The sequence below is a fragment of the Balaenoptera acutorostrata genome, chromosome X (genome assembly GCF_949987535.1).
Source record: "Balaenoptera acutorostrata chromosome X, mBalAcu1.1, whole genome shotgun sequence".
In the NCBI taxonomy this organism is placed as follows: Eukaryota; Metazoa; Chordata; class Mammalia; order Artiodactyla; family Balaenopteridae; genus Balaenoptera; species Balaenoptera acutorostrata.
This window is the reverse complement of record NC_080085.1, coordinates 132962925-132990856: the sequence shown is the minus strand read 5'-3', so window position 1 is coordinate 132990856 and position 27932 is coordinate 132962925. Positions and strand designations below refer to the sequence as shown.

General features: G+C 36.1%; 1 protein-coding gene across 3 annotated transcripts in view; it reads right to left on the bottom strand.

The window, feature by feature from the left end:
• The window catches only part of BRCC3 (BRCA1/BRCA2-containing complex subunit 3), a 65896-nt gene that overhangs the window by 6263 nt on the left and 31701 nt on the right, over positions 1 to 27932 (bottom strand). For 2 of the 3 annotated variants that reach the window (XM_007184609.2, XM_007184610.2), the window contains 3 exons: positions 20830 to 20904; positions 1427 to 1558; positions 885 to 928 (listed from right to left, as the gene is read on the bottom strand). In XM_007184609.2, the coding sequence (XP_007184671.1) occupies positions 885 to 928; positions 1427 to 1558; positions 20830 to 20904 (251 nt within the window). The remainder of the gene's footprint in view (positions 1 to 884; positions 929 to 1426; positions 1559 to 20829; positions 20905 to 27932) is intronic. The other variant, XM_007184611.2, reaches the window with a different exon arrangement.

Sequence of the window (27932 nt, the reverse complement as noted above, 5' to 3'; positions counted from 1 at the left end):
TTGATTTGAAGTAACATCTTTCTTAGATATAAATTCTTAAATACATATACATGGGCTCTATTCAGTTCTGATTTATCTGTCCATGTCTGAATTATCAATATACTTTTTTAGTTGCTGTGGCTTTAGAGTACGGCTACATATCATACATTACCTTATATTATTAACTCTTTGCCATGTTTTACCTCCAGATAAAAATTATGGGACAGATAAACCAAGCCATCTCTGTCTTTTTTCTCTCAAAGTACTTGCCTATAATACTTGGAAGCCTCCTTTTCTTCCTTCCTAGTGACTTTGCCAGAATGGCCTGGGAGTCAGGGTTAGTCAGAAGGTGTGGGTGGGTAGGTGTGTATGTTGGAAAAAGTGATTTAGTGTGTATATTGAGCAGAAATCCTTGGCCTTGTATAGGAATTCCTTATATATTTATTTACATGAAAAGATCTCCCTCATGCTCTCCCTTTTATGTCTGTCTGTCTGTCTATCCATCTCTTTCAACTCCCACCACAATAGGCTGGTATTGATATTCTGGAAACTGGCTCACAACAGCCAACTGTTGAAATTTCAGGAAGTTTGCAAACTGGTTACAGCCATGTTAGTTGTTTGAAATCAGCCACAGTAGGTGTGTTACACTATGGAAACTTGCAAACACAACAAATCGGGGCCCTCCCTGTCTCCCTGAGAACTGGTGTTAAACATGTCCAGTCATGTATAGTATTCAGTGGTCCACAGGATTCAATAGAAAAGTTGGGAGCAGGATTAGTAAATGGCAAAGCTCTTGGGAAAGAAAACTCAAGGGTAATTTGTACTCATCACTTCAGTCACTTCAACTAAATTTGCTTCTGTCATGTGAGTATTTCACTGCCTGTACTTGAGAAAAAAAATCTTACCTGAGCCATTATGGATCTTGGTTACTGAGTCCAGATGTGTAAGGCTAAAGGGATAAAATAGTTTAGGTTAGTAGCAAAGCAGCAGTTCATCTAATCCGTTTGGCAGTGGTCTGCTACAGACCTCTGCCAACCAGATTAGAGAAATATGTATCATTGAATTTCCCATTATTGTTCCGTGTTTCATGATTTGGGGGATGTAATTTTATTCAGAACGTTGAGATAATTCAAAGAAATAATTTTAAAATTATTGTTTCTCGCTGGAGCCTTCCTGTAGTACACAGTACTTGGCAACAGGGCTACTAAGATGTTAATGTTTTTTAACAACTAAAAAAAGTGTCTTTGCCCCAGAAGGATCCAAAGTGCACCAGGAGAGAAACAAGTGTTAAAGAGATTGTTATCACACAGGGTGAGACATGTGATGACTTTCTCCCAGAGAGCTGAAAGGAAAGGGGGCTCATGGCTTGAGCTGCTAAAGATGAGAGGACACGAGAGAACAGGGACCAGGCCCGAGAAGTGGGAAGAGGAGCAGCGAGGGTCTCTACCTGTGGATCCTCCTATATGCATCCTGCTCCTCTTGGCACAGGATCTTGGGCAGCTCAACTGCTGACTCAAGGCACACTTTCCCAATGGTTACATGAGGTACAATATGAATTGGAATTTCAATTCTCTCATACCTGTAAGACAGTCAGTTCAGGTCAGTTTTTGTTTGTTTGTTTCCAGCTTTACTGAGGTATAATTGACAAATAGGAATTATATGTATATATTTAAGGTGTACAAATTGATATTACGATATATATACACATTCAGAAATGATCACCACACTCAAGCTAATTAACATATCCATCACCTCACATAATTACCATGTTTTGTGGCGATTTAACATTTAAGATCTACCTTCTTAACAAATTTCAAGTACAAAATCACCATGTTGTACATCAAATCGCCAGAACTCATTTATCCTAAAACTTTGTACCCTTAGACCAGGGGTCCCCAACCCCCGGGCTGCGGACCAGTACCGGTCTGTGGAGGAGGAGGTGAGTGGTGGGCGAGCGAAGGAAGCCTCATCTGCCGCTCCCCGTTGCTCCCCAATGCTCGCATTCCCGCCTGAACCATACCCCCTCCACCCACACCCGTGGAAAAATTGTCTTCCATGAAACCGGTCCCTGGTGCCAAAAAGCTTGGGGACCACTGCCTTAGACCAATACTTCCTCATTCTCCCCTCTACCCCCCGTGCCACAGCACCACCATTCTACTCTCTGGGTCTATTAGTTTGACTCTTAGATTCCACATATAAGTGAGAACATGCATTGCAGTATTTGTCTTTCTCGGACTTATTTCACTCAGCATAATGACCAGGTTGATCCAAGTTTTTGCAAATGGTATGTATATATACATACGTATACACATACCATATTTTCTTTATCCATTCATCCACGGACAGACATTTAGGTTGTTTTCATTCCTTGTGAATAATGCTGTGATGAACATGGGAGCACAGATATCATTTTGAGATACTGATTTCACTTCCTTTGGATATATACCAAGAAGTTGGTAAGTTTTTAATGCTGACTTGTCATAATCAGAAGTTTTCTATAGTTTTAATAGAAATTTTGGGACACAGTAAGCTTCAAAGATTAAATATTCCTGTTACTTATTTAGTAACTCAACTCCAAAGGGGACACAGTTCAAACTGAGTTCATGTGGGGAGCAAATTGGAAGTACATACATTTGCAGAGCCAATATTCTCATAGAAAATCTGAGGCCACTTTGTAAACTTAACAGAAGCCTTGGGGGTGCAAGGTCCTTATGCTCATTCCCCAGACAAGGGAAATAGCTAATTAATACTGTTTTCAGCCAAAAAGTTGCCAGTGGGGTTGAACACATTAATCACAAAGCCTGGGGAAGAGGAAATGTAGACTCTTCAGTGACTCCATCAGATTCATTATGTGGAAGAGATTACTCATATAAATACTCACTTGTTCTAACTCAGTGTTCACCAGTGGCCCTCACTTCCCATTTTCTCCCCTGGAGGGAAATAGGTAAGTAATTTACAAATACTTCCATTTTCATGCTAGAGTGAGGTCAACCAATCTACCTCTCAATACTTCTCACCCCAAATCCACCTAAACTCCACCTAACAGTGGGTTCAGTGGAGCAACCAGGTTGAGGGTCCCTGGCACTGTGTGACCTCATTGGCACATGGTGGTATATCAGCATAAGATCTAGCTCCCTCCTCTCCCTTTCCCACCCAGCAGAATGCGTCTGGCCCCCTCACCACTTCTATTCAAAATAATATTAGAAGTCCTAGCCAAAGAAATTAGGCAAGTAAAACAAAGGTATCTAAATAGGAAAGGATGAAGTAAAATTACCTCTGTTTGCAGATGACTTAATCTTATAGATAGAAAACCCTAAATACTCCTCCAACCCCCCCAAAACCGATTAGAACTAATAAATTCAGCAAGGTTGCAGGTGTCTTCAGGGCCCCACATCTGAAAGCTCTAGAGGGGGAAATCCTGCCTTGCCACTTGCAGATTCTCGTGGCTTGAGGAGATTCTTTGCTTGTGGCAGCGTAACTCCTATCTCTGTCTCCATCTGTGCATTTGGGAGGTGATCAGGTAATGAGGTTGGAGCCCTCATGAATGGGATCTTTATAAAAGTGTCTTTATAAAAGAGGGTATATTTCTGTAATCTCTCTTCTGTTCTATTGAACTCTGATCCTTTCACCAGTACCACCTGTCTTGATCATTATAGCTTAATAGCAACTCAGTATCTGGTAATGTGATTCCTCCCAATTTATTCTTGTTTCCCCAGATCTTTCTGGCTATTAAGGTTCTTTTGCCCTTTCATAAAATTTTAGAATCTAGTCCCTCAAAAAATTCTGCTGGGAATTTGATTGCTATTAAATCTATAGATTTGGGGAGAGTTGACATATTTGCTACTCTCACTGTTCTAATCCATGAACATGATATGTCTCTCCATTTATTTACTTATTTTTTATTTATTTTATTTCTTTGGCTGCGTTGGGCCTTCATTGCTGCACGTGGGCTTTCTCTAGTTGCGACGAGCAGGGGCTACGCTTTGCTGCCGTGCGCGGGCTTCTCATTGCAGTGGCTTCTCTTGTTGCAGAGCATGGGCTCTAGGCGTGCGGGCTTCAGTAGTTGTGGCTCACGGGCTCTAGAGTGCAGGCTCAGTAGTTGTGGCGCACAGGCTTAGTTGCTCTGTGGCATGAGGGATCTTCCTGGACCAGGGCTCGAACCCATGTCCCCTGCATTGGCAGGCGGATTCTTAACCACTGCGCCACCAGGGAAGCCCCTCTCCATTTATTTAGATCTTTGATTTTATTCATGAGTTCTGAATTATTCAACATACAAATCCTGTATGTGTTCCTTCTATTTGCACACAACATGATTGTCTATATGAGGTTAGCAAGGTCATAAAGTACAAGATTAACACAGACATACAAATCAGTTTTGTTTCTATATTCCAGCAATGAACATTTGTAAATGGAAGCTTTTAAAAAATGCCACTCAAAATAGCTTCCCCCAAAATGAAGTACATTTAGGTTGGTTCCACATCTTGGCTATTGTGAATAATGCTGTAATAAACATGGGTGTGCAAATCTCTTTGAGATCCTGTTTTCAATTCTGTTGGATATACATAGAGATTGCTGGATCATATGGTAATTTTAGTTTTAATTTTCTGAGGAACCTCCGTATTGTTTTCCATACAGACTACACCATTTTACATTCCCAGGGCACAAGGGTTCCAACTTCTTCACATGCTCACCAAACATTTGTTCTTTTCTGTGTTTTTGATAATGGCCATCCTAGTGGGTATGAATTGATATCTCACTGTGGTTTTGATTTGCATTTTTTAATGATTAGTGATGTTGAGCATCTTCTCATGTTTGCTGGCCATTTGTGTATCTTCTTTGGAGAAATGTCTGCTAAAGTCCTTTGCCCATTTTTAAATTGGGTTATTTTGTTGTTGAGTTGTAGGAATTCTCTTTATATTCTGGGTATTAACCCCTTATCAGATATATAATTTGCAAATATCTTCTCCCATGATGTAGGCTGCCTTTTCACTCTGTTAATTATTTCCTTTGATGATCAAAAAGTTTTTAAGTTTAATGTAGTGCATTTGTCTATTTTTGTTTTTGTTGCCTGTGCTTTTGGTGTAATATCCGAGAAGTCATTGCCAAATTCGATCTCATGAGCTTTTCCATTTTCTTCTGGGACTTTTATAGATTTAGGTCTTACATTTAGGTTTTTATTCCACTTTGAGTTAGTTTTTGTATACTGTGTAAGGTAAGGGCCCAACTTTATTCTTTTGCATGTGACTATCCAGTTTTCCCAGCATCACTTATTGAAGAGAATGTCCTTTCCCCATCAAGTGTTCTGGAACCTTGGTCAAAGATCATTTGACTACATACATGAGAGTTTAATTTGGGACTCACTATTCTGCTCCACTGGTTTTTATGTCCGTTTTTATGCTAGTACCACACTGTTTTGATTACTGTGGCTTTTTAGTAAGTTTTGAAATGAGGAAGTGTGAGACTTCCAATTTTGTTCTTCTTTTTCACAATTGTTTTCGCTATTCAGGGTCCCTTGAGATTCCATATGAATTTTAGGATAGATTTTTCTATTTCTGTAGACAAACAAAACACAACGCTATTGGGATTTTGATAAGGACTGCATTAAATCTGTAAATCGCTTTGAGTAGTATTGACATCTTAACAATATTAAGTTATTCAATCCATGTACATGGGATGTCTATTTATTTGTGTCTTCTTTTATTTCTTTCAGCAGCACTTTGCAGTTTTCAGTGTACAAGTCTTTCACTTTTTGGTTAGGTTTATTCCTAAGTATTTAATTCATTTTGATGCTATTGTAAATGGATTGTCCTCTTAATCGTCCTCTTAATTTCCTTTTTGGATTGTTCATTGTTAGTGTATGCAAACACAACTGATTTCTTGGCACTGATTTAGTATCCTGCAACTTTGCTGAATTCATTCATTCTAATAGTTTTTTTAGTGGAGTCTTTGGGGCTTTCTATGTATAAGATTATGTCATCTGTAAACAGAGATAATTTTACTTCCTCCTTTCCAATTTGGATGCTTTTTATTTCTTTTTCTTGCCTAATTGCTTCCAGTTCCATGTAGAATGCCCATTTTTAAATTGAGTTGCTTGTCTTTTTATTGTTTAGCGTAAGAGTTCTTTACATATTCTGGATGCTATACCATAATCAATTGGGAGAAGCCACAATGGGGGCTTCTGGAAGGATAGTAAGTTTCATTTCTTGATATGTGTTGCAGTTTCATAGACACATTTCACTTTGTGAAAATTCATGGAGGTGGTGATCTGTGTTGAGGTTGTGTGGGTATGTTTATGAAAGTTGATTGAGCTGGACACATAATTAGTGTGCTCTTCTGTATGTGTGTTATACTTCAACTGAAAAGCTAAAATCAACAAACCAAACTAAGGTTATGAAGAAGCTCTAGAGGTTGCTAGAACTCACAGGTCAGAATACTAGTTTTGAAGTCTATAGCTGAAGGGATATTCAACAATTATTTATTGAGCACCAGGGATACAGTGATTAAAGGGAAGCATTTGTTTCAAGAATCTTACAATGTTAATAGAGAGACAAAATATTAAAATATACTGTTACAAGTATTATGAAAAAGGAAATATAGGATTCTATTTAGTTCTCAGAAGAAGTACTAACTGGGTTGGTATTGGAGGTTGAGGGGTACCAGAGAAGAATTCCTAAAGTTGAGCTTAGTCTTCAAAAACGAGTGTTAGCCAGGCGATGGCTGGAGAAACAGGCCAACTATGAAGGGCTTCAGGTTTGTTTTCTGTTTCTTTTCTGAGGATGTTATGGAGAAGGACCATTTCAGAAAAGCTACAGCATAGATACAAGATAGAAGGGAAGGAAGACAGGAACACAATGGGTGGGTGAAATGGAAACCAAAATTAAACGACTTTTAAAAAAATAATGAAAATGAAAATACTGCTACTATCCTAGCATCTATGAAATATAAAGCAGAGATCAGCAGAAATTCATAGCCTTAAGCACTTATATCAATAAAAATGAAAGACAAAAAATATATTAAATAAATTCCAAACTCCAAATGCTAAGATAAAGCACAAGAAATAATCAAAATAAAACATAAGGAAGGAAATAATAAAAGATAAAATAAAAATTAATGAGGGTGGGAGTAGGAAAAAACAATCAAATTAATAAACAAAAACGATTGTCTTGGGGGAAATTAACAAAATAGACACACTACTAGCTAACATAATCAAGGTGGAAAAGGGACAAAGCACAAATATACAAAATACGAAATAACGAGGGGGAGATAACTGTTGAAATAGAAGAGATTTAAAATACCATAAGAGACTCTCTGGCAGATAGATCTCTATGCAAATAAATTTGAAAATGAGACAAAATGGATAATTTCTTAAGAAAATACAGTTTACCACAATGGACCTCATTAGGAAAAAAAGCATAAATAGATCAATTACCATAAAAGAAACAGAGGAATACATCAAGGAACTATCCCCCGCCCCCCAAATAAAAGGCCCTATTGCTTTCATAGAGGAATTGTCAAAGAATACATTGTCCCCAATGTTACATACATTGTACCAGAGCCTAGAAAATGAAAGAAAACTTCAAACAACTCTTATGAATCAAGTATAATATGGAAACCTAAACCTGATAAAAACAATACAAAAAAATTCCAAAAAGTTATCACTTATGACTGTTGATGCAAAAGTACTAAATAAAATATTAGCCAAAATAGCCCAATATCATATTAAGAAAACCTAGTAGGATGTTTTTCCAGGAAGGCAAGCTTGGTTCAATAGTAGGAAATCTATTAATATAATACATCATATTAATAGATCTAAAGAAAAAATTACCTTCATAGGTCCTGAAAAATTAACAAAATTCAACAGTCATTCCTGATTAAACACAGAACAAAAGAGGTAATTATGGATTTATGGATATTTTCTTAATAGGAAAAAGTACGTATACCTTAGTCCTGAATACAATCTTAATAGTGAAATACTATAGGAATTTCACAAGGATCAGAAACAAAGTAAGACTGCCTACTATTTTCCACCGTTATTTAAATATAAAGGAGATACTAGGCAATGCACTTACACATAAGAAATCAATTAGAGGCACAGGAACTGGAGAAGTAAAACTATTTCTATTTACGGATAAGACATAATATTTATCTGGAAAGCGCTAGAGAATCAAAGGTAAAATTAATGCAAGGAATATAATCATTCTGGAAGGTAAAAACGTTAATACAGATGTAATAGCCTTCAAATATACAAACAATAAAAAGAGTCACAGTGGAAAAAACAAACCCATTCAAAATGCAAACGAAGAATCCCATGTGCAGCAAAGTTTCAGAACCACTGTGTTAGAACACACAACCTCCTTCCCTGTCAGGCCTTCCAACATGCTATGTCCTCTGCCTGGGGTTTCCCCCTATTTTTACTTGACTAATTTCTACTCACCCCTCAGAAGCCAGCTTAAGAATGCTTTCTTCAGCAAAGACTTCCCTGATCACCTTACAGCACTTATCACAGCTGCAACGAATTAATTGTGTAATTAACTTTTAAATTTCTTTTTCCCCTATTCTTTTTTCCAGCTTTTTTGAGATATAATTGACATATAAACTGTGTAAGTTTAAGGTGTACAATGTGTTGATTTGATACTTACATATAGCAAAATGATTGCTACCATAGTATTAGCTAAGCCTCCATCAGGTCACATAATTGCCACTTCTTTTTTTGTGGTGAGAACATTAAAGATCTCTCTTTTGTAAGTCCTGACACTCAGGCCTCATCCTTTACCCCATTATAAAAATCACCATCTCTGGAGGAGGGACCCACACAGAATAATTTCACTGCCCTAAAAATTCTCTAAGCTCTGCCTATTCATTCCTCCCTCCTGACAAACCCCTGGGAACCACTGATCCTTTTACTGTCTTTCCTTTTACAGCATGTCATTTTGTTGGAATCATACACTAGATAGCCTTTTCAGATTGGCTGGGTATAGTTTTTAAACTGCTTAAGTGATTCCAATATTCAGCCAAGTTTGAGAATGAATGGTCTAACTCACGTTTCTTCCTCCACATCTTCCAATCTACTCAGGTCAAACCTTCCCTAACTTTTGGTGAAAAAATATTCCCTAGAGTTGCAGAAGTAAAGCTTATTAGCCATTCTTTGGAAAGAAAAAATAAGGTCAGGTACATGAGTTTTCTAACAGTAAAAGAAAGCTTCTGATTAGCAAAGTGCTTTCTGGCTACATGTGAAACATCAAAGAGACTTGTAGTTCCATTACTCCCTAAGTCACAGACTTTCAAGGGGGCGAAGGTGAGAACTCTGCTAGCTCTAACAAGCTAGTTTGTTTACTTTCCTGTGACACTCACTTATATGGCTTATTCTTTCAAAATTGTGAGATAGGTTTTAGAGAAATTATGTCATAAAAAGATGGCTATTGTAAACATTCAGTTGATTCAAACATTGTATTAGTTATATAAATGATTTGATAATGAGCTTGCTCTGCTTTCTGCAAGATAATTTGTATTCAAATTTATAAAATCCTCTCATTGTGAATATGATGTTAAAGGACCAATCACATTATTCTCTTCCCATTTGTACAGAATTTTAAGAAATGAAGTGATTTTGAATTTAAAAAAAGGAAGATAAAATAGGAATAAACCTAAACAAAACATGCACAAAATCTATATAAGAAAAACTTAACACTTTCTTGAAAGACACAAAAGTAGACTACAGCAAATGGAAAGACATCCAGTGTTCTCAAAAGGGATTATGCAAACATCATAAAGATTAATTACAAATTAATTTATAAATTTAACACAATCACAATAACAATACCAAAAAGTTTCTGCTGGAGCTAGCCAAGTTGACAGTAAAGTTCACATGGAAAACTAAACATGTAAGAATAGGGAAACACAGAAAAAGAAAACCTATTGAGGACTGGCTGTAGCAGACAGTAAAACATACAATAATTATGTGCCGGTACACAAATAGACAGCCAGACAGAATAGAAAGTCTAGAAATTGATCTAAACAAATAGGGAATTATTGAATGTGATAAAAGGAAGCATCTAAAATAACTGGGGTAAAGAATAGCTTTTTAGTAAGCGGTTTTGGGACAGGTGGATAGCCATTTAGAAAGACATAAAATCAGATCCACATCTCACAATACACAAAATAAACTCTAAACTATATAGTTCTGACTTTTGACTTTTAGAACCATGTTGATATTTCACATACCCCAAAGGGAAAAAAAAGTACGGGTTTAAAAAATTCTAAAATGGAAAACAACCAGGAAAAAGCCCTGTCTTTCAAAAGAATAATAATAACCACAGGGAAGCGGTGGAGGGCAAAAAGACAAAACTCAAGTAACTTTTGAACACATTTGAGTATGTACTCTCAGGAAGAAGACAAAAAGAACTTCAAACAAATTTTGATCTTCAGTTAGTAGGTTAATACTCAGTTCAGGCTGCTACAACAAAAATATCAGAGACTGGGTGGCTTCAACAACAGGATTTTATTTCTCATAGTCCTGGAGGCTAGGAAATGCAAGATCAAGGTGCCAGCTGATTTGGTTCCTGGTAAAGGCACTCTTTCTGGTTTGCAGATACCTTCTTGCTGTGTCCACACATGGTGGAGAGAGTGATCATCTCTCTTGTGTCTCTTCTTAAAAGGGCAGTAATCCCATTCATGAGGGCTCCACCCTCATGACCTAATTATCTTCCAAATGCTCCACCTCCAAATACCATCACATTAGGGATTAGGGCTTCTACATATGAATTTGGGGGTAGGTGGGGGGCCACAGACTGAGTCCACAGCAGTTTGTATAGGTTAGCAATTCTGAAACTACTTTCTGTATATTCTAGGATTGAGCAATAAGTTAACATATTATGGATAGCAGGAACAAAGTTTCTCTAGGTCAGAGAAGAGAATTGTAAGTATGGAAAGGGAGAATGCTAGAATGAACCCTAAGATGTGGGAAAGGATTGGAGTTATTGGTTTGAACTCATGGGGTGTGTGTGTGTGTGTGTGTACATGAATATGCACACATACATACTTCTTCCTAGCTCTATCTACTGAGAGAGTCTAGAAGCAATGACACTCTAAGAGTAATGAGTATACCTAGCACCCAGACCTTGGTTTCTAAATAGCATTGTTAACTTAAAAGAACCACAGTACAGGCTAAGATGGAGGGATGGGGACCAGACTTATCCCCTTCTTGAAACAACTAAAAAAGTTTAAAAAGAAGAAAAAAAAAGTGAAACAATGACTCACAAGACCTTGGAAAACAGGCAGTGAAGGACAGTGAAACCTGGGAGATGAGAAGCAAGATGAGTCTCAGCTTACTACACAAAGAAAGTTTCCAGGCTGCAGCAAAGGGAGGGGAACCCCACCTAGAGCTTGAAGGTCTCAAGTTGAGAAGATAGAGCTGAGGCTCTGGGAAAGCCAAGGAGGCTTGAATTTGCAGGGCAAAGGACTGTAGAGGAGAAAGCAGCAAAGAGAATTCCAGAGATCTTTAGAGGGTCACCTTCAAGTGTTCAGTTGAGTAGTGATCAGGGCACATATGTGAGGAAACTACATAAGGCCAGGGAAACAATAACCCAGAAGGATTAAAGGGAACTATCCTCAAAGTATACCCAGGGCCAGTAATACTGCCTGTCCCCAAAAGCCTTAATGGGAAATCTCATAATTCAGAAGACAACAGAGTACTAAAAAGGGTCTAGCCTCAGGAGTAGAGAAAATGAACCTTACGTTAAATACTGTTTTGTTTTTGCCTAATAAAACTTAAAAGCAAGACCCAAAAGGATCAAACTATTTCTATTAACAGTATCTCAAAGCAAAGCTCAAGAATATTTTTAGGAATATAAATATATCTAACACCCAATAAGGTAAAATTCAAAATGTCTGCATTCAATCAAAAATTGCCAGGCACGCAAAGCAGCAGAAAAACCCAATCCATAATGAAGAGAGAAAATCAAATGAAATTGACCCAGAAATGAGGCATATCTAGCAACAGTAATTAGCAGACACATACATTAAAACAGATATTATAACTATTCTATATTTTCAAGAAGCTAGAGCAAAGACTGAACATGTTAAGTAGAGACAGAAAGAAATAAAGACCCAAATCAGACTTCTGGAGATGAAAATTACAACACATGAGATAAAAAGTACACTGGATAGGGTTAACAGAAAATTAAACATTACAGAAAAAAGATTAGTGAACTTGAAGACACAGCAGTTGAGACTCTACAAAATAAATCACAGATTTATTTTCTGTCAAAAAAAAGATTAAAAGCAACGAACTGTCAGACAATATCAAGTAGCCAAATGTATGTGTAATTGGACTATCCAAAGAAGAGGAGTGAGTAGAACAGAAAACATTTTGTAGAAATAACGGCTTAGATTTTTCTAAATTTGATGAAAAATGTAAATCCACAGGTCTAAGAAGCTCAATGAAACCCAAGCACAGGACACATGAAAACAATTACACCATGGTACACTATAATCAAATCGTTTTAAACCAGTGATAAAGAGAATCTTAAAAGAAATCAGGAATTATTAAAGAAATGCAAATCAAAACTACAATGAGGTATCACCTCACACCAGTTAGAATGGGCATCATCAAAAAATCTACAAACAATAAATGCTGTATAGGGTGTGGAGAAAAGGGAACCCTCCTACACTGTTGGTGGGAATGTAAATTGATACAGCCACTATGGAGAACGGTATGGAGGTTCCTTAAAAAACTAAAAATAGAACTACCCTACAACCCAGCAATCCCACTACTGGGTATATACCCAGAGAAAACCATAATTCAAAAAGACACATGCACCCCAGTGTTCATTGCAGCACTATTTACAATAGCCAGGTCATGGAAGCAACCTAAATGTCCATCCACAGATGAATGGATAAAGAAGATGTGGTACATATATACAATGGAATATTACTCAGCCATAAAAAGGAACGAAATTGGGTCACTTGTAGAGATGTGGATGGACCTGGAGACTGTCATACAGAGTGAAATCGGAAAGAGAAGAACAAATATCGTATATTAATGCATATTTGTGGAATCTAGAAAAATGGTACTGATGAACTGGTTTCCAAGGCAGAAATAGAGACACAGATGTAGAGAACAAAAGTATGGACACCAAAGGGGGAAAGGGGGGTGTGGGATGAAATGGGAGATTGGGATTAACATATATACACTAATATGTATAAAATAGGTAACTAATGAGAATCTGCTGTATAGCACAGGGAACTCCACTTCACTGTACATTAGAAACTAACACAACATTGTAAAACAACTCTACCCCAATTAAAAAAAAAAGAAATCAGGAAAAAAAGACAAGTTAAGTAGACAGGAAAAAGCTAAAGATGATAGTCACTTTCTTGTTGGACAGTGGAGAAATAGCTTTATAGTTCTGAAAGGAAAAAAAGTCAACCTACAGTTCTTTACCCATCGAAAACATGTTTTAAAACTGGAATTGAAGTAAAGACTTTTTTCAGATATATAAAAGTTGAAAGAATATATTGCTAGAAGACTTGCATTATCAGAAATATTAAATGACATTCTTCAAGAAGAAAGAAAATGATGCCAGATGGAAACAAAGAAATGAAGAGCACTGGAAACTGCGTAAATACAGACATTTTTTTCTTAATTTAAGTTTCTTGGAAAGATAATCAACTATTTAAAGTAAAACTAATAACAACATACTATGGGTTTATAGCATACATACAAGTAAAATGTATGACAGTATTAGCACAAAAACCAGGAGGAGAGAAATGGAAGTACCGTGGTGCAAGGTTCTTAATACTGCATGTGAACTAGTATAATATTACTTCAAGGCAAACTGTGATAAGTAAAATATATATATATACACACACACACACACACACACACACACACACACATATATATATATATATATATATATATATATAATATATATATATATACCAGTGCTTTTCAACCAGGGGTGATTTCACCCTTCAGGGAACATTTGGCACTGTCTGGAGACATTTTTGACTGTCACAACTAAGGAAGTGCTACTGGCATCTAGTGGGTGGAGGCCACAGATGCTGCTTAATATCCTACAATGCACAGGACTTCTCCTTGCCACTATAGTTGTCTGGCCCATGATGTCAATAGTGACAATATTGAGAAACGCTACTAAAGTAATATAACAAAAGATTATCACTAATAAACCTACAAAGGAGGTAAAATTAAATCATAAAAATTACTCAATCCAAAAGAAGGCATAAGAAAGAGGGAAAAGTGAACAGAAATTAGATGAGACAAATACAGAAAACGAATAGACAATAGAAGCAAGATGGTAGATTTTAAACCTAACTTCTTTAATAATCACATTAAATGTAAAGGATCCAAATATGTCAATTAAATGGCAGAGATTGTCAGATTGGATAATTCCTAGACCCAACTATATGCTAACTACAAAAATCACACTTTAAATTTAAAGACACAAATAAGTTAAAAGTGAAAAGATACAACATGCTAACAAAACTCAAAAGAGAGTAAGTGTGGTTATACCAATATCAAAGTTAATTTCAGAGAGAAGAATATTAACAGAGATGAAGATAATTTCCTAATGATAAAAAGGTTAATTCATAAAAAATACATAACAGTCCTAAACATGTAGGCACACAATAACAGGGCTTCAGAAGCTATAAATAAAAAGCTGATAGAATCATGAGGAAAATAGACAAATCTACAATTATAGAGATGTCAATACCCTTCCCTCAAAAATTGATAGAACAGTGCACACAAATGCCAGTAAAAGTAATGAACTACATTATAAAACATCTTGATCTATGAGTCTCCTTATTCCTAGTCATTGATATTTTTTCAAGGTTCAGGCCAGTCATCTTGTAGAATGTGCCACACTTTAGATTTGATTATTTTATTATTACACCAAGGTCTGGCAAGAATACTACATAGGTATTGTTGTACCTAGGTTTGTTATATACATGAAGTTTTAAAAACTCATTCTTATAGAAAATTATTAGTAAAAACAAAAATATAAAGCATGAAATTAAAAAGAGAAACATTCTAGCTTGGTTTAAAATAAAATTTCCACTCTCTTTTTCCTTGTGCCTAAGAAATGAGTACAGTGTTCACATTTGCACCTGTATATTTGCTGGCATTCTGTCACCTGTGTATGTGTTGTATTTTAACAACAACAACAACAAAAATGTCTTAAGGGCAAAGCTTTTCTCTTCCTTTATTTTTCACAAAATGTGTATTCCAGTCTGCTAAGTCTTCTTATTACCACAGAGTAAATTATATTTAAAGAATGAACTGGGGAGAGAAAAATCTGTACTGGAAATATTTAAGGGATGAATTGGAAGGGAAAAAAATCAGTATTGAAAATGAAGAGAAAAGGGCAATTACTATCTTAGGCAGCCTTCTGAGTAATTAGTGCTATACAATCTCAGACTGCATACCAGCTGTTAAGTTGAGTAAATGTCTTTATTTTTATTGGTTTTGCCCTTTATATCTCTAAATGAGAAACAATAAAGAGATTTTGATTAACTTAAAAAAAACTTAATCTAATTGATATTTCTAAGCATACTCTACCCAACAGCAAAATACATATCCTTTTCAGGTGTACGCAGAAAAGTTACCTATATAGACCATTCTGGGTCATAAAACATTCTCAATGTATGGCATGGGGAACACAGTCAATAATATTATAATAACTTTGTATGGTGACAGATGGTAACTTGACTTATCGTGGTGACTGTTTTGTAAGGTATAGAATTATTGAATCACTGTGCTGTGCACCTGGAACTAACATAGTATTGTAAGTCAATTATACTTCAGTTTTAAAAATTAGGACTTCCCTGGTGGCACAGTGGTTAAGAATCTGCCTGCCAATGCAGGGGACATGGGTTCGAGCCCTGGTCCGGGAAGATCCCACATGCTGCGGAGCAACTAAGCCCAGGTGCCACAACTACTGAGCCTGTGCTCTAGAGCCCGTGAGCTGCAACTACTGAGCCCACGTGCCACAACTACTGAAGCCCGCATGCCTAGAGCCCGTGCTCCGCAACAACAGAGGCCACCGCAATGAGAAGCCCGCGCACCGCAACAAAGAGTAGTCCCCACTCACTGCAACTAGAGAAAGCCTGCGTGCAGCAAGGAAGACCCAGTGTGGCCAAAAATAAGTAAATAAATTTATATAAAAATTAAATAAAATATAATTAAACAAAACATTTTAAATAATTTTAATAGGATTCAAGTCACAAAAAGTATTTTTTCTGACCACAATGGAATTAAACATCAATAACAGAAAGATATCATGAAAACCCCAAGTATTTAGAAACTAAATAACATACTTTTAAATAACTTGTGGATCAAAGAGGAAGTCAAAAGAAAAATTAGAAAGTATTTTGAACTTAATAAAAATGAAAGCGTACCAAAATTTGTGGGATACAACTAAAACAGTACTTAGAGAAGGAAATTTATAGCGCTCAACATTTATATGAAAAGATAGGTCTCAAATAATGGAACTCAGCTTCCATCCACCTTTTAAAAAACTAGAAAAAGAAGAATGAAGGAAGTTCAAAGTAAGCAAAAGTAAGGAAATAACACAGATCAGAGTTGACATAAATGGAAAAACAGAGAAAACGAGTGAAACCAAAGTTGATTCTTTGAGATATGCAGTAAAACTGTTACACCTCTAGCCGGTCTTATCAGAAGAGACACAAATTACCAATATAGAGATGAGAAAGAAGATGCAAATTACCAACATAGGAGTCAGAGATGACATTACTATAGATTTTACAGATAATAAAGGATAAAATATTATGAACAACTTTATGCCAATATATTCAACTACTTAGATAAAATGAATAAGTACCTTAAATGACACAAATTACCAAAGCTCACTCAAGAAGAAATAGATAACATGAATAGCCCTATGTCTATTAAATAAATAAAAAGGTTCCCACAAAGAAGCCTCCAGGCCCAGAAAGCTTGAATGGTGAATTCTACCAAATACTTAAGGAAGAAAGAATATCAATTCTACCCAAACTCTTCCATTAAATTGAAAAGAAGGCTAAGCTATCCAACTCATTTTCTGAAGCCTGCATTTCTCTGACACCAAAGCCATAGAAAGACTTTCCAAAATTGAAAACCACAAACTAATATCCCTCATGTATACAGATGCAAAAATTCTTAATAAATTTTTAGCAAATCAAATCCAGCAATACATAAAATGGATAATTCATCATTATTCATGGGGTTTATTCCAGGAATGCAAGGTTGGTTTAGCAATCAAAAAATCAGTGTAATTCATCAATATTAACAGACTGAAAAAGAAAAAAACTATATGATCATCTAAATAGATTTTTATAGAATAAGCATTTGATAAAATACAACATCTATTTTTTTTTTAATACAACATCTATTACTGATGAAATAGAAAACTCTCAGCAAACTAGGAATAGAAGGAAACTTCCTCAGACTGATGAGAGAACCTATGAAAAACCTTCAGGTAACATCATACTTAATGGTGAAAAATTGAATGATATCTCCAAAGATCAAGAACAAGGCTACCGTGACTGCTCTCACTGTCATTAAACTGTATTCAACAGCTTATTAGAGGTTCCAGTGAATGTGGTAAGGTGACAAAAATAAACATAAGCATCCAGATTGGAAGGAAAGAAGTAAAACTGCCTCTATTCACAGATGATGACCTGTGTAGGTAATCCAATGGACTCTTCAAAAAAGCTACTAAAGGGCTTCCCTGGTGGCACAGTGGTTGAGAATCTGCCTGCCAATGCAGGGGACACGGGTTCGAGCCCTGGTCTGGGAAGATCCCACATGCCACAGAGCAACTAGGCCCATGAGCCACAACTACTGAGCCTGCGCGTCTGGAGCCTGTGCCCCGCAACAAGAGAGGCTGCGACAGTGAAAGGCCCGCGCACCACGATGAAGAGTGGCCCCCACTTGCCACAACTAGAGAAAGCCCTCGCACAGAAATGAAGACCCAACACAGCCAAAAATAAATAAATTAATTAATTAATTTAGAAAAAACCTTTATATAGAAGGCAAAGGGGCTAGCATCTGTTAACTCCTTCCTTTGTGCCAAGCCCTTAAAAAAAAAAAGCTACTAAAATTAACAAGTGAATCTAGCAAAGTTGTAGGATACAAACTCAATATATAAAAATCAAATGTATTTTTGTATAGCAGCAGTGAACAGTAGGAAAATGAAATTAAAACAATAGAACAGTAGGATAAACATATGAAATGTGTAGGGATAAGTCTGACAAACGATATGCAAGACCCGTATACCGAAAACTACAAAAAATTGTTGAGAGAATTAAAGACCTAAATAAATGGAGAGATATGCCATGTTCATGGACTGGAAGACTCAATATTTTTAAGATGTCAATTCTCCCCAAAATGATCAATAGAGTCAATATAATCCCAATAAAAAATCCCAGCAGGCTGTTTTGGAAAACAGCCCCTGGTAATTTCTTAAAAAGTTAAATATACACCTACCATATGATTCAGCCAGTCTGCTCCTAGGTATTTCTCCAAGGGAAGAGAGAGCATATATCCAATACAAAGACTTGTACACAAATGTTCAAAGCAGCTTTATTTGTAGTAGACAAAAACTGCAAGTAACTCAAATGTCTATCAACAGGTGAATGGATAAAAAAATTGTGGTAATAATTATATCATTTAATACTACTCTGTAATAAAAATAATGATACATGCTATAACTTGGATGAATCTCAAAATAATTCTGTTGTTTGAAAGGAAACAAAGAGTACATATTCTCTATATATATATGTATATATATACAGATATATTTCTACAAAATGCAGAGTAATCTATATTGACAGCAGGTCAGGGTTTCCTGGGGTTAGGGAAGGGATATGAAGTGGCAAGGGGGAGGAATTACAAAGGGGCACAAAGAAAATTTGAGGGGTGATGGATATGTTCATTATCTTGATTGTGGTGATGGTGTGTATAGGTGTGTATATGTCAAAACTTATCAAATTGTATACTTTAAACATGTAGTTTATTGTATGTCAATTATACCTCAATAGAACTGTTAAAAAAAGTAAGGGAACCAGGGCTCCTTGGAGAAATGCTGAATACAGGGCTGAATGCAGGAAAGGAGGAGATGAAGCTGAAACGTCTTCTTATGCCAGAAAATCAGGTAGTACTAAAAAAATGATGGGAACATGTCAATAGAACATCGGAGGGGCTTCCACTGTGTGTGTCTACTATGTGTCTCAAAGTAGCTAATGACAATAATGGGTTAGAACCTATTGGTAAAATAAGAATCCAGGTGTCCACACTAATATAAAAAATGAATGAAAAAATAAACAAATGGGAAGAAGGAAAAGCCCTTCTCTGGAGTAGAATGCTAACTAGTAAATGTAGACGGAATGATGGAATTAGACCATTGCCTTCGATAACCATCTTAATAATAAATAATTAGGAAAGGATCACTGATGAATGCTAATACTCCCCACAAGATACTTATTAATTTCAAAGGGAAAAATTTATAGTGGAAAACCTCATAGACACTTCCTTAAGGGCATGGTCAAAGTTGCAATCACATATGATGGGACAAATTGATATCATGTGCCTCCTAAAACAAATCACTGAGAAGAACACAACATCACTTTTGTGGTCTTATTGCCAAAGTATATAATCTCCATATAATTATGATAAAACATAAACAAATCCAAAATGAGGGACATTTTTCCAAAATAACTGGCCTGTAGTCTTCAAAAATATTAAGGTCACAAAAGACACAGGAACTGTTTCCAATCAAAGGAGACTAAAAAGTCATGACAATTATGTACAATGTGTGAACCTGGTCTGCATCCTGGACCAGGATAAAGGTTTTTTTGTTTTGTTTTTCGTACTGTAAGGGATGTTATTAGGAAAACTGATGAAATTAGAATACCATCTATGGATCAGATACAGTATTATATGAATTTTAATTTCCTGATATTGATTATTTTATTATTGTTATACAAGAGAATGTCCTTGTTCTTTAGGAAATATCCACTGAAGGGACATCATTTGTGTAACTTATCCTCCAATGGTTCAGGAAAAATTATCCATAGGTATAAAGAAAAAAAGATAATGGAAATATGATAAAATTCTGACATTTGGGGGATCTGGGTGAAGGGTACACAGGAATCCTTTGTACTATTCTTGCAACTTTTCTGTAAATCTGGAATTATTTCAAAACAGAACGTTGTAAAACATTAAGAGTATTAACTAAAAGAATCAAAACAGTAAGGACAATTTCTAAAGCTGAAAAAACAGGTAATGGAAAACTCAATCAGAGTAACAAATGGAAGGAGAGGTAAAAAGAATTAAACAAAGTATGGCACAAAGAAAGCAGAAAAAAAATAATGGCAGGAATACTGCCACATATACCAGCAATGATAATAAAATGAATGCATTACACTCACCTATTAATAGACAGATGTTCTGATTGTTTAAAACCAAGTAATTCAAGATCTTGCTATATTCTATTTAAAAGAGACATACCTGAAACAAAATAACTGAGGAAGGTTGAGAATAAAGGGATGGAGAAAGTTATAACAGGAAAAGGATACTAACAAGAACTACAACATGCACCAAACAGGGAGTGGCAGAAGTTGCTAGCTGTCCTAATCCAAATGTCCTTGGTAACAGTGCCAATTTTTAGCTGACAGAGCTATCTGACAGGCCTCCCTGGAAGCGGAGGTGTGGCCACTTGACTAAATTCTGCCAATGAGATGAAAATTGAATTGTTTTCTGGAGCTTTCTGGGAAGGTCACTTATTAGAAATTGGCAGAGCTGGGACAGGCCCCTTTTTGCCCTCCTACCTTTCCTCTTCCTTCTGGCCCTCAATGGAGATGTGCTGGCTGGAGCTCCAGAAGTCTCGTGGACCATGAGGGGACCTTAGGATGGAAACCATACACCGAGATGGTGAAGCAGAAGATAGGAGCCTGGGTCCCTGATAGTATCGCAGAGCCCTTGAATACCTATCTCCAGACTTCTTCTACCCAAGAAAAAATCTTTCTTCTTTAAACTAATTTTATTTATTATTTTTTTCCTAATATATGTAGTTGAACCTAATCCTAACAGGAATAGTAACATTCTTTACAAAGAAAGAATTCAAGGCATGTATAAATATATGCATAAATAAATGGGACAAAGAGGGCTACTTCATATTTTATGAAGGAAAAACATACCAGGACAATATAAAAGTTATGAACCTTTATAACAAATGGGAAACAAATTCCCACTAACAATGGGTATTGTTAGTGCATTCTTTATGCACTAACAATACAGCTTCAAAATATATAAGGCTAACCCTGACTAAAATATAGGAAATAGACAAATTTAGTTATGATGGGAGGTTTATACATATCTCTCTCAATGAGGAAGGATATAAGGATCAGTATAACACAACTTAACAAGCTTATTCTAACAAAGCTATAAGGGACTTTTACTCAAGAGACAATATACATATTTTTCAATTCATATGAAAAAGTTACAAAAATTGACCATGTTTGAAGTCAGGGGTCAGCAACCTTTTTAATGGAAAGACCAAACAGTATATGTTTTAAGCTGTATGGGCCACAGGGTCTCTGTTACAGCCACTCAGCTTTGCAGTTGTAGCTGGAAAGCAGTCATAGGTAGTATGTAAGCAAATGGGTGTGGCTGTGTTCCAGTAAAACTTGATTTCCAAAATAGGCGCCAGGCCCATGTGGCCTACAAGCTGTAGTTTGTGGATCCCTGTTCTAGGTAACAGAGGAAGTATCAAAAAATTTCCATAAAGCTGATATCACACAGGCCACAATTACCATAATGTAGTGTTAAAAATGAACATAATAGCAAAAAATATCCCCCCCAACCTGGCCCAGTTCTACACACCTGGACGTTTTTAAATGCATTTCTAAATAACTCTTGAGTTGAAGAGAAAATAAAAACAGAAAACACAAATGAGTTAGAAGTTAAAAAAAACCACTGGAACTACTATACAACAAAACCTATGTAATGGAGCCAAAGTGAGGAGGAAAATATATGGCCTTAAATGTATTTGTTAGAAAGCAAGGGAGACAGAAAGTAAACTTAGTTTTCATCTCAAGAATTTAGAATAAGGATAACAATAAGAAGAACAATGCAGCAATAATAAAACATACAGAAAATACAATTAGGAAATTAATAAAGAGAAAAGCAGACATTTTTTTAAAAAGAAAGCAAAGAAATTGAGTTGATCAAGAGAACCTAAAGCTGGTCCTTTGAAAAGACCAACAAAATAGATAAGCCTCTGGAAAGAGAATCAAGAAAAAAGAGAAAAAACAAGTAAATAGCATTAACAATGGAAAAGGGGACATACTTAAAGAGAGATCACACAATCATCCACTCAAGAAATATTTACTGAATGGCTACTATGTGGCAGGCCGTGACACAGTCCCCACAGTCATAGAGACAACAATCTAGTGGAGAAACCATAAATAATGAATGAAAAATTAAATTACATTAGTGATAAATGCTACAAAGAAAATAAAACATTTAAAAAATAAAACTACATATTTCCTCAAGTCAAAAAAAAAATGGAAAACTTAGATGAAACAGACAATTTTCTAGGAAATATAAATTACCATAATTGACTCAAGGAGAAGTAGAAAACCTGAAAAAAACAGAAACCAAAGAAGAGATTTAAATAGTGAGGAAAGATCTACACCCTCAAAAGGCATGAGGCCAAGATGGTTAAGGAAGAGAAATTCCAGTCTGATATAGCCTGTCCCAGAGCATACAACTACTACAATAAAATAAAACATAGCTAAAATATAGCTAAGAGAGGAATTTTCTTAAACAGATAAAGAATATCTGTCAAAAATCTACAATAAACATCACTTATTGGTGAATTATTAAAAACTGTCTCCCTGAACTTGGGAATAAAAAAGGATGCCTAATATCATCCCTGAAAGTCCTAGCAAATTTATAAGGCAATAAAAGAAATAAAAGGCATGCAGATTAAAAAGGAAGAAATAAAATTGTGATTATTCACAAATGACCTGACTGTGTTTGTAGAAGATTATAAAAACCCATACACTATTAGAATTAATAAATAAATTAGCAAGGTCACTGGGCACAAGACCAACATAAACAAATCCATTTAATTCATATATACTAGCAAAAAATAGGAAATGAACTTTAAAAAATTATGCCATTTATAATAGCTTTACAGTATTTTTAAAATAAAGATCAAATAGCTAGGAATAAATCCAACAAGAGGTACAAGGCCTCTATACTGAAAATTATAACATATTACTGAGAGAAATTAAAGACCCACATAAAAGGAGGGATATAACATGCTCATGGAGCGGAAGACCTCACTTAAAAAATGTCATTTTTCCCTGAATTGAGCTATAGACTTAAAGTAATCCAAATCAAAACCCCAGCAGGTCTTTTTCCTGTGGATATTGAAAAGCCAAATTCTGCAATTTATGTAGAAATGCAAAGGGCTAAGAATAGCTAAGGCAACATTTGAGAACTACACAGCCAGAGGACTCATGTATTGGGTTGGCCAAAAAGTTCCTTCCATTTTTAAAGTTAAAAATAAAAGACACATTTTTGATTTTCACCAAGAACTTTATTGAACAACGTATTCACCATTTTGTTCCACTAACTTTTGCCATTTTTCAGGCAACTTCATAACTCCATCTTCCCAAAACTTTTAATCTTTTTGAGTGAAGAACTGTTCCAGGTGCCTTTTACAGTCTTCCAGGGAACTGAAATTTTTTCCATTAAGAGAATTTTTGTAAAGACTGAAACAAATGGAAATCCAAAGGTGCAATGTCTGGTGAATACGGCAGATGAATCAGAACTTCCCAGCCAAGCTGTAATAGTTTTTGCCTGGTCATCAAAGAAACACGTGGTCTTGCATTACCCTGATGGAAGATTATGCATTTTCTGTTTAATAATTCTGGACACTTTTCCTCGAGTGCTGCTTTCAGTGGTCTAATTGGGAGCAGTACTTGTTGGAATTAATCATTTGGTTTTCCAGAAGGAGCTCATAATAGAGGACTCCCTTCCAATCCCACCATATACACAACATCACCTTCTTCGGATGAAGACCGGCCTTTGCTGTGGTTGGTGGTGGTTCATTTCACTTGCCCCACGATCTTTTCCGTTCCACATTGTACAGTATCCACTTTCCATCGCCCATCACAATTTGTTTTAAAAATGGAATGTTTTCATTACGTTGCAGTGGAGAATCGCATGTGGAAATATGGTCAAGGTTTTTTCTGCTAACTTATGTGGAACCCAAACATCAAAGCGATTCACATAACCAAACTGGTGCAAATGATTTGCAACACTTGATTTGGATATTTTGAGTATGTTGGCTATCTACCACATGGGTGTAACGTTGATTGTTCTCAATTAATGTCTCGATTTGATGGCTATCAACTTCAACTGGTCTTCCCTACCGTGGAGCATCATCCAGTGAGAAATCTCCAGCACGAAACTTTGCAAACCACTTTTGACACGTTTGATCAGTCACAGCACCTTCTCCATACACTGCACAAATCTTTTTTTGCATTTCAATTGCATTTTTACCTTTCTTGAAATAATAAAGCATAATATGCTGAAAATATTGCTTCTTTCTTCCATCTTCAATATTAAAATGGCTATACAAAAATTCACCAATTTTGATAAATTTTCTTTTAATGCATGCTGATATGACAGCTGTCACAATGCAATCTAACAAAATTGTTTTGAATGAAGTTAAAGACAACTAAACGCTACTAGAGCCATCTTATGGAAAAAACCAAATGAACGTTTTGGCCAACCCAATATTACCACATGTCAAGACCTGTTGTAAAGCTACAGTATCAAGACAGTGTAGTACTGGTACAAGGATAGACAACAAACCAAGGATAGAACAAAGTAAAGAATCCAGAAACATCAACACATAAACAAATGCCTGATTGATGACAAAAAAAATGGTCTTTTCAATAAATGATTCTGACTCAATGGACATCCATGTGAAAAAGAAAATGAATCTTGACCCCCTGCTTCAGACCATACACAAAAATCAAATCCAGGTGTATTATAGATATAAATGTGAAAGGTAAAACAATGAAACTTTTAGGTAAAAAGTAGAACATCTGAATGAGCTTCGGGTAGGAAAAATTTTCTTAAACAGAACACAAAGAGCTCCAAAATGGGGAAAAAAATGGTACATGTTAAAATTAAGAACTGGTATCAAATATTTGCAAACCATATATCTAATAAAGAGTTAATATCCAGAATACATAAGGAACTCCTAAACAGAAATAGAGTCACAGATGTAGGAAACAAACGTATGGTTACCAGGGGGGAAAGGTGGGGGGAGGGATAAATTGGGAGATTGGGATTGACATATACACATGATGCCACTTATATGACGAATCTAAAATAGTCAAACTCAAAGAAGCAGACCATACAATAGTGGTTGCCAGTGGATGTGGGTAGGGGAAAGAGGAGTAGTTATTCAATGGGCATACAGTATTGTGCATTTCAAAATTTGCTGAGGGTAGATCTCACATTGTCTTCTTAACACAAAAACAAAATTATATGAAACAAAACAAAAACAACACAAGGAAACTTTGGAGGTGTTGGATATGTCTATTACCTGGATTGTGGTGATGTCAGCCCTATGCCTGATTTATATGTAGGTTCTAGATCCTATGTAACCCAATAAAGGCAGAAGCAAAAATTTAAAAGCAGAGTGCAGATAAAACAAGGATAAGGTTCAGGAATTCAAACAGTGCTTCTAGTGAGGACTTCGGTAATCTTATCCATGCCTTCTTAAGTTAAATAGATTTGGGATTTGACATTCTTAAAAGGGGACACAGAATGAGCACTGGCCTTGCTCTTGCCCAGCCACGTGGTCTTGGATGAGCCCCTTTATTTCTACAGACTCAAGTTTCTGAAGGACACTCAATGACCTTTTAAAGTACTTTAGGCTCTAATGACTAAGAATTCAATTATTCTTCTCTTTTCTTCCATTCTGATAGCATTCTTCCTTTACAAGATCAGCCACCATTTATTGAGAATGCAATGAGAAACACAGTCTAAAACTTGTAGAACACGGAGAATAAGTTTCCAGCTAAAAATAGATTTTTTCAGATCTCTAATCTTCACCATGTTACAAAAATAAATTTGTTCTTCATGCTTAAAATGTTTCCCTTACAGCATTCTGGAGTTCAGAGAAAAGCAGTGCTCTTTACTTCAATTAACAGTAATCACCAATCATCCATAAAAAATAATATCATCAACAAGAACAGATAGTTACCTAGAGGAATTAATAAGCATTTGTAGACACTTTCAAAAATGAGAACACGAGATGCAGTATCCCACTTTTGCAGTCCCCGCATTTGCTTTTCATCTAGTGAAACAGCTACTGTCTTTTTCTCTTCCTGAAAGAATGGAGACTGAAAAAACAAAGAGGCTTTCACATCCTAATTCTGCTTCTGTTACCTTTTATTTATGTTCGCGCTCTCATCTTGCATGTAATTTTTTTTCAGCTTTACTGAGGTATAATTGACAAATGAAAATTGTATATAATTAAGGTGTACTTCTTAATGTTTTGATATATATTGTGAAATAATCACCACAATCAAACTAATATATCCATCCCCTCACATAGTTACCATTTTTGGTGGGGAGGGGCATGGTGGTGAGAACACTTAAGATTTACCCTCTTAGCAAATTTCAAGTACACAATACAGTATTGTTAACTACAGTCACACTGTTGTATATTAGATGTCTAGAACTTACTCATCCTGAATAACTGAAACTTTAACCATCATCTCCCCATTTCTCCCTCCCCTCAGCCCCTGGCAACCACCATTCTACTTTCTGGTTCTATGTGTTTGACTATTTTAGATTCCTCATATAAGTGGAATCATGCAGTATTTATCCTTCTGTGACTGGCTTATTTCACTCCAGGTTGACCCATGTTGTTGCAAATGGTAGGATTTCCTTCTTTTGGGGGCTGAATATTCCATTGTGTGTGTGTTTGTGCGTGTTTGTGTGTGTTTGCACACATCCCTGATGACTGATGATGTTGAGTACCTTTTCATATACCTGTTGGCCATTTGTATGTTTTTTTTTTGAGAAATGTCTATTCAGGTCCTTTGTCCACTTCTTAATAGAGTTATTTGGGTTTTTTGTTACTGAGTTCCTTGTATATTTTAGGAATTCACTCCTTATCAGATACACAGTTTGCAAATATTTTCTCCCATTCCATAGGCTGCCTTTTTACTCTGTTGACGTTTCCTTTGCTGTGCAGAAGCTTTTTATTTTTTTATTTTTTATTTATTTTTGGCTGTGTTGGGTCTTCCTTGCTGCACACGGGCTTTCACTAGTTGCAGCGAGCAGGGGCTACTCTTCGTTGCGGAGCATGGGCTTCTCATTGCGGTGGCTTCTCTTGTTGCAGAGTACAGGCTCTAGGTGCGTGGGCTTCAGTAGTTGTGGCACACGGGCTCCAGAGCGCAGGCTCAGTAGTTGTGGTGCACGGGCCTAGTTGCTCCACGGCATGTGGGATCTTCCCAGACCAGGGCTCAAACCCGTGTCCCCTGAATTGGCAGGCGGATTCTTAACCACTGTGCCACAAGGGAAGTCCCAGAGCTTTTTAGTTTGATGCAATCCCACTTGTCTATTTTTGCTTTTCTTGCCATATCAAATAAAAATTCATTGCCAAAACCAGTGCCAAAAAGCTTTTTCCCTATGTTGTCTTCTAGGAGTTTTATGGTTTTAGATCTTATATTTAAGTCTTTAATCCATTTTGAGTTGACTTTTTGTATATGGTGTGAGTAAAGGGTCCAATTTCATTTTTCTTGAAGTGGATACAAAGTCTCCCCAAAATCATTTCTTGGTTTTATTGTGTATTCTTGGCAGTCTTGTCGAAGATCAGTTGACCATAGGT